Genomic DNA, 10,681 nt, shown 5'->3' on the forward strand with positions numbered 1-10,681 from the left:
AAAAAAAAAAAAAAAAAAAAAGCAACTGGTTAACTTCCTCAGTATGGTTTATTCTTTCAGGAAGCTGTGTGCTTTTATCTCTTTGGGATGTTCCTATCAGTGTGGTCTGTTCATTTATGGCTCACTTATGACTTCTCTTAGCAGGTGTCTCAGGGAAATACTACACTTCAAGAAATGCCAGCACAAATGTGAATCAAAATTCTTGGCCCGGTGCAGTGGCTCATGCCTGTAATCCCAGCACTTTGGGAGGCCAAGGTGGGCGGATCACGAGGTCAGGAGTTCAAGACCAGTCTGGCCAATATGGTGAAACACCATCTCTACTAAAAAATACAAAAAATTAGCTGGGCGTGGTGGTGTGTGCCTGTAGTCACAGCTACGCAGGAGACTGAGGCAGGCGAATCGCTTGAACCTGAGAGGTGGAGGTTGCAGTGAGCCGAGATCGTGCCACTGCACTCCAGCCTGGGCAACAAAGTGAGACTCCATCTAAAAAAAAATACTTATAAATATTTAATGCTCCTTGATCTAGTAATACTGCTTGGTGAATTTATCCTAAGGAATGGGACAGAGACATGCCAATGATTTATACACAGGGATATTTATCATGCTATTATAACAGAAATTAGAAACAACCTAAGTTTTAGCACAGCTATAGGGAAATAGTTAAAGTATTATGCCATTTGTTGAAAAAACATGCAACCATTACAAGTTGTGTTTTTGAAAAAGACTTGATGACATAGGAAAATATACACAATATAATGTTAAGTGAAAAAAACAGATGAAGGAGAATAACAGTGGTCATCTCTGGATAGTATAATTATGGGTATCTTTGTGATTTCCTATGTTTGCAAAATTTTTTTAATGAACAAAAGTTGTTTTTATAATCGTAAAAGAAATAGTAAACATCATTTATATATCAATTTATACCTTTAGAAGATATCCCAGCAAAGCTGGGGCAATTTTAGCACATAGCTCTCAATGTTTGTGAGATAGGTAAGTGGATGGACAGATGAATGAATGAATGACGATTGGCATTTGTAGGCACCATCATTGAATTTATAAGATTGCAGAAATAACAAGTGAAGATTTTTTAATTAAAAGGAGAAAATTCCAGACCTGTCAGCAGTTTGAAGGATGACGTGGAAAATACTGAAGGGGCCACAGAATTGAGTGGCTGACAGTAGCCAAGGAGTTGTGGTCTGTCATTGGGTCCATTGCTATTCTTGTTTTTGCTGATTCGATGTGTGTCCTTAAGTATCTTGTGCCTGCTGTTTTCACTGGTCTCTACTCAGTTTGGCCAGTGACTGAGCATGGTGGGAATTAAATCAAGGTCATGAGTTCAATTCCCATTTGAACCAGTTAACACTTCTCCTTCTAGGGAGAAGATATCCCAAGGCTATCTCTGGCTGACACTGGACATATGGACAAGCAGGAGTGTGTTGGTCAGGGCAACCTGCCTCTAACACTTGTGAAACCACTTAAAACACCTCTGCACAGAGGCATATAGTATCCTTATGTTCTTTGAGAATAGTCCTCTGAAATTGAGGTGTTGATATATATAACCTTTCCTACCTAAGGAATTAATATAAAACTTAGTCATGTTACAATTTTAATTACAAATTCAGCCTGGTGCAGCGGCTTCCTCCTGTAATCACAGCACATTGAAAGGCTGAGGTGGGAGGATCACTCAAGACTATCATGAACAACATAGGGAGACCCTGTCTCTACAAAATATAAATAAATTAGCTGGGCATGGTGGCATGTGCCTGTGGTCCCAGTTACTCAGGAAGCTGAGGTGAGAGGATTGCTTGAGTCTGGGAAGTTGAAGCTACAGTGAGCCATGATCGCACCACTGCACTCCAGCCTGGGTGATGAGCGAGACCCTGTCTCTTAAAACAAAAACACCACAAATTCACAGTAAGCTCTTCATGGAAATAATAAATGGGACTGATTGGCCTACATTGCATTCTACAAGGTATTAATATCTGGGATGTTTTGATCACCTTGCTGAACGGAATCTGGCTTCTTGGTAAGCCTATCAGGAAACAACATCAGATGTATGAATGAAATCTAAACGTTTCCAGTACATTCCCTTATCTGTGAAGGAGCCTGCATCAAAGAAAGCCATTAGACTTTTGTGTAGCATCCTGTATCTCTGCTTTTGGTGGCTTATTAAACACAGTGTTGTTGCTATTGTTGTTGTTGTTGTTTTGAGATGGAGTCTCACTCTGTCGCCCAGGCTGGAGTGCAGTGGCGCGATCTCGGCTCACTGCAACCTCTGCCGCCCAGGTTCAAGCGATTCTCCCGCCTTAGCCTCTTGAGTAGCTGGGATTACAGGCGCCTGCCATCGTGCCCGGCTAATTTTTGTATTTTTAGTAGAGACAGGGTTTCAGCATATTGGTCAGGCTGGTCTTGAACCCCTGACCTCGTGATCCACCTGCCTCAGCCTCCCAACATGCTGGGATTACAGGCGTAAGCCACTGTGCCCGGCCAAACACAGTGTTTTTAATTGTGATTACTCTTAAATCCAATTACCATACTAGTGCCCGTGCCTTGTTTGTATCTGCTCTGTCTTGATACTGCTAAGGTATTAGATTTATTGTTTGTCTTTTTCAACCTGAATCACCTCTCATCACTCATTTTTAAAAATCTTATTCAGGGGTTGAGGAATTTACAGTTCTGAGTCCAATTGTCCTTGTCCTATATGTCACAATATCTGAATATGAGGGACTCCCTTAAATGGGTCAACTGACTGTTTAGTTCAGGGTGTTTAAAGAAGAGGAAGAGAACTGACATTTTTGAGCACTAACAATGTGCTGTAGTTTACTAGATATTTACATATACATTATCTGAGTTAATCTTCAATATAACCATGTAAAGTAGGCATCATTACCCCAGTTTGATGAATGAGAGATCTAGTTTGAGAATTTAAATGACTGAATCATCATTTGAACACTGGTCTGTTGGATTTCAAGATCTGTGATTTTTCCACTGCACATACTGACTCCCAGGGGTAGCAGAGTTTCTTAGATTGAACCTAATAACACACTGATCACCTGGCCTCCCCTCCCCTCCTGCTTTTCTGTACTTAAAAATATATATATATTTTATTTTTAATTGACAAATAATTGTATATATTACATGGGGTACAATGTGATGTTGATATATGTTTAAAATGTGGAATGATTAAATCAGGCTAATTTACTTTTTTTTTTTTTCTAAAAGGACCTTGGCTTCAGAATTAACTTTAATTTCCATTCCACTTTGCTTATATTACCTTGGCAAGATCAGTCCTTTGTAGCAAGGCCAGGATTTAAGCTTTGAACCACCAGTAAGGAGGGCATTGGTTTGACCCTGCTTTCAATTTTGTCCAAAATCCAGTTATTCGTATTTTACCTAGTTCCCAGTAACTCACAATACAATCCAAGAATGTGCCTTATTGCTGGCCTGGTACTTGCCAGATGCTCAGCATTTCAAGGCATATTGGGTTCCATCATCCACTTGAGAGTCAAAAAGTTCTTCAGTTGTAGGAACACGATGCTTGCTATGGTGAAAGCAAGCATGTTTCTCCTCTGGGCCAGACTGGTAAGGAAAGCGACTGCAAAAAATTTACCAAAAGTGGGTTGATGTGTATGTAGTAGAATAGATCAATGAGAAACAGACCATTTGGGCTGAAGAAGATATAGGGTGAAGGTAGGGAGAAGGAAATTTTCAAGAGTAGGGAAACTGAAAGGGATAATCATTATCCTCTGAATGACTGAGGAAAGAAATCTGGGCGTTAATCTAAGACTAAGGGGAATTAAGAAAATCCAAGTGCAAAGCATAGTGGTGTGGTGACATCCTTTGAAAGGAGGGTGGCTGGATTCCATCCAGGTCTAAACATTATAATTTGTGATTAGAATGAAAAATTTCAAGGGCCTCTTGGAATTAGCCATTACACGTTGGATTCAAATGCATCCTCAGGTCATTAATTTAGGGATATTGAGGGATTAACCCACCTAAGGTTGGTACCTAATTTGGTACCTAATTCAGTACCAAATCCTAGGCAAGTTAATCCATACTGTTTTGGTTTCTTCTTGCCCTCTTTTGTTGTCAACTCGGCAGCTTTCTGGGGCAATATTACAGTTTAAGGTCTTGAGAGCCAAACTCTCTAGCAATCCACTGTGGAGATCAGGAGGTTTTGGAGAGGGTTACAGGGAAACTCAGAAAGGCAGAGAGTGGTTCCTGAGTGTCTTCGCCATTCAGTTCTTGATTTTTTTGCTGCCAGGTTGCCCAGAGGGAAACTGAGCATAGTTCCCATCTGCCAACCTTGTCATTTTCTGTACCCCACAGAAAGGAGGATGAGGCACCTGCTCCTCAGCTGGTCTCCTGTGCAACAGTTTCTTAGGAAAATGCAAAATTGGGAGTAAGTGGAAGGAGCCCTGAGGAGCAAAGTGGCTCCAGTCTGGAGAGCTTGGCTGTGCCTGCCTTGGTACCCACATTTTTTCTCTCTCTCTTGCCTCCCAGTGCCTCAGAATTTGTGATCCAGCATTGTCATCAGCAAGTAGCCACAAGTGACATATGAGGCCATCTTAAGGGAAGGGGCAGCAGAGAGTTAAAAGGTGGTGGATTGGGACCGGTAACAGCAGAAATAATCACAAGATAGTGTTTCTTTGGGAAATAGCCTATTTTTAAACATCATGAGGTGTGCGAAAAGACAAGCTTTAGAGGAATTGAGGTTTCTGCCTTTTAGGCACATTCACCATATAAGATCTCTGATTAATATCAGTAAGGGCAGGAGGAGGAGGGACTCCTTACCTTGCCAAAGCAATTACTGTAGTAAGTCACTATAGTAAACACTTAAAAATAACAGAACCTCATTTCTCTAGTGCTTTTCAGTATGGGGGCCACTAGCCACGTGTGGCTACTGAATTTGAAATATGGCTAGTTTAAATTGAGATGTTTTGTAAGGGCAAAATACACACCAGATCTCAAGGACTTAGTATGAAAAAAAACCCAGCATAATTTTTATATTGATGACATGTTGAAAACAATATATTGGTTACATTGGGATAAATAAAATATTAGTTTTGCCTGTTTCTTTTTACTTTTATAACACGGTTACTAGAACATGTAAAATTATGCGTGTGGCTCACATTATATTTCTGTTGGACAGTGCTGCTCTGGTATACTCAAAAACAGATTTTGATCTATAAGCATCTTTTTAGCAGTACATTTCTTGCTTTAAGTAAGTGTACCTGTACACCAGAGACAGGCTCATTTCAAAAGAAGGACAGGGAGGAGTGGCGATTTGAAAATGGGGAAACTGATTATAGAAGAAAGTCAGGACCCTGCCTCAGTTACCTCTCAGTCTGGGGGTAGGAGATGCTGGGACAGGGGTCAATTGCCTGAAGCAAGTGCTCTCATCCCCCTAGCTCCTGCTGATCTAGTTGGGGCTCCAGAGTGGGGAGGAGAAAGGCACTTTGAAACTTCTCTGCCCTTACCGTCTTAGCCATCAAACTCTGAGCTGGAGATAGTGACGATGTGACAGGAACTTTCCCTGGGCCTCTCTGGGCCACCATTCCTGGCCGAGAGAAAGAGGAGGAATGAGGTGAGCACCTTCTTCACTCCTAGGGCCATGTGGTAGAGCTGCAGTCGCACCTCCTTCTGCCAATAGGCATAGATGAGTGGGTTGAGCAGGGAGTTGCCCACGCCGAGCAGCCACAGGTACCGTTCCAGCACTAGGTAGAGGTGACACTCCTGGCAGGCCACCTGCACAATGCCAGTGATAAGGAAGGGGGTCCAGGATAGAGTGAAGCTCCCAATGAGAACAGACACAGTACGGAGAGCTTTGAAGTCGCTGGGAGTCCGTGGGGGTCGATAACCTCCAGCCATGGCTCCTGCATGTTCCATCTTTCGGATCTGCTGGCTGTGCATGGAGGCAATCTTGAGCATGTCGCAGTAGAAGAAGACAAAGAGGAGCATGGCTGGGAAGAAGCCAACGCAGGAGAGGGTCAGCACGAAGTGAGGGTGAAATACAGCAAAGAAGCTGCATTGACCTTTGTAGGCAGTCTGCTGGAACATGGGGATTCCGAGTGGGAGGAAGCCAATGAGGTAAGACACTAACCACAGCCCGGCAATGCAGGCCCCGGCCACGAACCCACTCATGATCTTCAAGTAGCGGAAGGGCTGCTTGATGGCAAGGTACCTGTCAAAGGTGATCAGCATGACCGTGAGGACAGAGGCAGCTGCGGAGGAAGTGACAAATGCCATCCGCAGGCTGCACAGGGTCTTCTGTGTGGGCCGAGAAGGGCTAGAGAGCTGGTCTGTGAGTAGGCCAGAGATGGCCACACCAATCAAGGTGTCAGCCACAGCCAGATTCAAGGTGAAGCAGAGATTGACACCATCATTCTTGTGGATCAACAGCAGCACAGCCACAGCCACTAGTGTGTTAGTAGCAATGATGAGGGAGGCCAGGACAGCAAGGATCACTCCAAATGAGAAAGATGATTCCATGTCTCGAAGTGGCAGGACTTCACTTACCAGGGCATGCTGTCTCTCCAGCTGAAATTCTCATGGGCCAGGGGAAGAGGAGCTGTGGGTTCAGAGCTACAGCACGATTCTGGCCTTCACTGGCAGTCCAGGCTGGCAGGTCGCCATCTTTGGGATCCTACAGGTCATGAAGAATTACTCACCCTCTCTTTTCAGTCCTCAGCCTCCTGCCTCTCCAGCTCTCTAAAGGCAGCAACTTCAGTATAGACCTCCCCCTGGGCCCTGAACAAGTCCCTCCCCCTCCAACAACCAAGTTACTAGACAACTCCCAAGTACCTGTACATGCTGTCTCACCAGGCCCTCTCCCTTCACTGGTGCTTCAGGGATTCTGGAGGGACAGGGACATTCATCAGGTCTCCTGTCTGTCAAAAGATATAATTGACTCCAATCATACTTTTTTCTTCCTCCATACCTTGACATTAAATTTCTACTTTTCTTCCAAAACCTCGAGTACCAGCTTAAATAATTAATCTCAGCTTAATTAAGCTTTTTCTTAATAACTAATTCTCAATTACTATTATGAATTGCTTTTAATCAAGCAAGATGCTCATAATCAGTTGAAGTGGGAAGTGAGGGCAGGTGAGCTTTTTGAGGGTCCCCAGCATACTTTCAGGAGTGCTACCACACATTTAAGCTGTTTCTTACCTTTTGCTTCCTAGCGCCTCAAATTCTAATTCTCTTAAGTAGGGCGTGCTGTTCCCCCGTTTCTCATCCCTAGGATCTCAGTTGAGGATTCAGGACAGGAAAAACAGGGCCAAAAACTGTTAACAGCTGTCATTCAGTTTAGAGCCCATTCGCCACCTCGCACTGCTGTCTCTCAAGTATACTTGTTGATTATTTCTGCAGCATGTTGGGCCAGGCCTGGTCAGTAAGTAGTGGCTGCTGGGCTTGCCTTTCTTAATCCTACAGACCTGAGGTATCTCTGCGGGAGGAGAAGAGGAGATGAGCTGCATTCTGGGAAGTGTCTGCTTGATGTTTGGCTATGGAATTTTCCATTTTCCAGGAATAGGAACGTGGGGGCGGTTGGGGGGGGAGGTTAGACCAAAGGGCGACTGTGTTGCTGAAGCAGGTAAGATGCACTCCGGAGGGGCAGCTGCATAAGTCACTCCTGTTTTAGGATGTGTATCCATTTGCTTGGGTACATTAGAACTACCCTTTCGCCTGCCACTCTCATCTTGGATACCAAGAAGAGAGGGGTGGGGAGAAGAGTGGTTAGAAGCTTATTTACTCAGTTCAGGTGAGAGCACAAATGGGAAAGGTTACTGTTCGAAGTGAGGGAATAGAGAGCAAGGTGCAGAGTTGGACGCAAATATATTCCAGGATGTTTTGACAGTCTGAGAGGGCCTTTGGCAGATGTCTCTCCTAAAAAAGGATCAGAAAGACTGTGTTGTGGGGATTCAGTATTCTAGTTGCCATCCTGAAAACAGTCCTTATTCTTTGGTACGTCCATTAGGAGATTGATTCCAGTTGCTTAGAACCTAGCCTAATTTTATACCTGGACCTAAGGTGTGCTTGGGTTTCCCCAGCTCTTGACTCCACGGAGTCAAGTTAGCCCTTTTCAAACCCATGTTCAAACTATAGAGTGTATCAGAATCACCTGGAAGGTGTCTTAAAACCCAGGTTATTGGGCCCTACTCCCAGAGTTTCAGGTCATTGGTGAGTCTGAGAATCTGCATTTCTTTCTTTCTTTTCTTTTTCTTTCTCTCTTTTTTTTTTTTTTTTGAGAAGGAGTTTCGCTCTTGTCGTCCAGGCTGGAGTGCAATGGTGTGATCTCAGCTCACTGCAACCTCCACCTCCCAGGTTCAAGCAATTCTCCTGCCTCAGCCTCCCGAGTAGCTGGGATTACAGGTGTGCAGCCACCAAGCCCAGCTAATTTTGTATTTTTAGTAGGGACAGGGTTTCACCGTGTTGGCCAGGCTGGTCTTGAACTCCTGGCCTCAGGTGACCCACCTGTCTCGGCCTCCCAAAGTGTTGGGATTACAGGCGTGAGCCACCGTGCCCAGCCAGAATCTGCATTTCTAACAAGTTCCCAGATACTGCTGTTACTTGCTGAGGGACCACACTTTGAGAAGCACTGCTCTAGTGCAATGGTTCTTACCCTTAGCAGTGCATTGGAATCACCTGGTGATTCCAAAAAATACTGCTGTTTGGGCCACACACCAGGAGATTCTAACATAATTATTCTGGGTGGTACCTGTGCAATGGGAGTTTTAAAAGTTCCTTGGGTGATTCTAATATTCAGCCAGGATTGAGAACCACTGTCCTTGGTTTCCTCATGTGTAACATGGGGACAGTCATAGTTATATCACAAGGTTGTGAGGATGATAAAATGAGGTATGATATTGGCAAAGGTTTCATGACTAAAACACCAAAAGCAATGGCAACAAAAGCCAGAATTGACAAATGGGATCTAATTAAACTAAAGAGCTTCTGCACAGTAAAAGAAACTATCATCAGGGTGAACAGGCAACCTACAAAATGGGAGAACATTTTTACAATCTATTCATCTGACAAAGGGCTAATATCCAGAATCTACAAGGAACTTCAACAAATTTACAAGAAAAAAACAACCCCATCAAAAAGTGGGTGAAGGATATGAACAGACACTTTTCAAAAGAAGACATTTATACAGCCAACAAACATATGAAAAAATGCTCATCATCACTGGTCATTAGAGAAATGCAAATCAAAACCACAATGAGATACCATCTCAAGCCAGTTAGAATGGCAATCATTAAAAAGTCAGGAAACAACAGATGCTGGAGAGGATGTGGAGAAATAGGAATGCTTTTACACTGTTGGTGGGAGTGTAAATTAGTTCTGCCATTGTGGAAGACAGTGTGGTGATTCCTCAAGGATCTAGAACCAGAAATACCATTTGATCCAGCAATCCCATTACTGGGTATATACCCAAAGGATTGTAAATCATTCTACTATAAAAACACATGGACACATATGTTTATTGCAGCACTATTCACAATAGCAAAGACTTGGAACCAACCGAAATGCCCATCAATGATAGACTGGATAAAGAAAATGTGGCACATATGCATCATGGAATACTATGCAGCCATAAAAAAGAATGAGTTCATGTCCTTTGCAGGGACTTGGATGAAGTTGGAAGCCATCATTCTCAGTAAACTAACATAGGAACAGAAAACCAAACACCACATGTTCTCACTCATAAGTGGGAGCTGAACAATGATAAGAACATATGGGCACAGGGAGGGGAACATCACACACCAGGGGCCTGTTGGGCGGGTGGGGGGCAAGGGAAGGGATAGCATTAGGAGAAACGCCTAATGTAGATGACGGATTGATGGGTGCAGCAAACCACCATGGCACGTGTATACCTATGTAACAAACCTGCACGTTCTGCACGTGTATTCCAGAACTTAAAGTATAATAAAAATAAATAAAAATAAATTTTTTAAAATGAGGTATGATAGTTATGAAAATGCTTCATAAAGTGTAAAATGTTACACGGGTATCCAGTGTCTTCTAGTCTCTGCTAATCAAATTAACACATTGTTAATCAAAGTGTGTATCAGAAGCATTGTTATGACCTGAGAGCTTGTTAGAAATGCAGAAGCTCGGCCAGGTGCACTGGCTCACGCCTGTAATCCCAGCACTTTGGGAGGCTGAGGCGGGCAGATCACCTGAGGTCAGGAGTTCAAGACCAGCCTGGCCAACATGGCGAAACCCCGTCTCTACTAAAAATATGAAAATGAGCTGGGTGTGGTGATGGGTGTCTGTAATCCCAGCTACTCGGGAGGCTGAGGCAGGAGAATGGCTTGAACCTGGGAGGCGGAGGTTGCAGTGAGCCAAGATCGTGCCACTGCACTCCAGCCTGGGTGATAGAGTGATACTATGTCTCAAAAAAAAAAAAAAAAAAAAAAAAAGAAAGAAAGAAAGAAAGAAGAAATGCAGAATCTCAGGTCTTATTCAAGACCTAGTGAAGCAGTCTGCAGTTTAACAAGATCTCCAGGTGATCTGCATGCACATTTATCTTTGCCTCTCTCCTACTCTCAGGTGTCTAGCTCTATTAGTTTTCTTTTGCTGCTGTAATGAACTACCACAAACTGACTTAACACGAATGTAGTATCTTACAATTATCAAGGTCAGAAGTCCAAAGTGGGTCTTACAGGGCTGA

General features: G+C 43.5%; 1 protein-coding gene across 1 annotated transcript; it reads right to left on the reverse strand.

Annotated features, from left to right (window-relative positions):
- Window positions 1-491: 491 nt before the first annotated feature.
- GPR119 (G protein-coupled receptor 119) lies at window positions 492-6,719 on the reverse strand. The gene is made up of 2 exons (XM_054472769.1): window positions 5,481-6,719; window positions 492-3,595 (listed from the first exon to the last, which is right to left on the reverse strand). The coding sequence occupies exon 1, from the start codon at window positions 6,490-6,492 to the stop codon at window positions 5,485-5,487; it is 1,008 nt and encodes a 335-aa protein (XP_054328744.1). The 5' UTR covers window positions 6,493-6,719; the 3' UTR covers window positions 492-3,595; window positions 5,481-5,484.
- Between the last annotated feature and the right edge of the window lie 3,962 nt (window positions 6,720-10,681).

Source organism: Pongo pygmaeus, chromosome X (assembly GCF_028885625.2).
Source record: "Pongo pygmaeus isolate AG05252 chromosome X, NHGRI_mPonPyg2-v2.0_pri, whole genome shotgun sequence".
NCBI classification, from domain to species: Eukaryota; Metazoa; Chordata; class Mammalia; order Primates; family Hominidae; genus Pongo; species Pongo pygmaeus.

Coding starts and splice junctions, on each gene's coding strand:
- GPR119 (XM_054472769.1), bottom strand. CDS start 6,492: ATGGAATCATCTTTCTCATTTGGAGTGATCCTTGCTGTCCTGGCCTCC.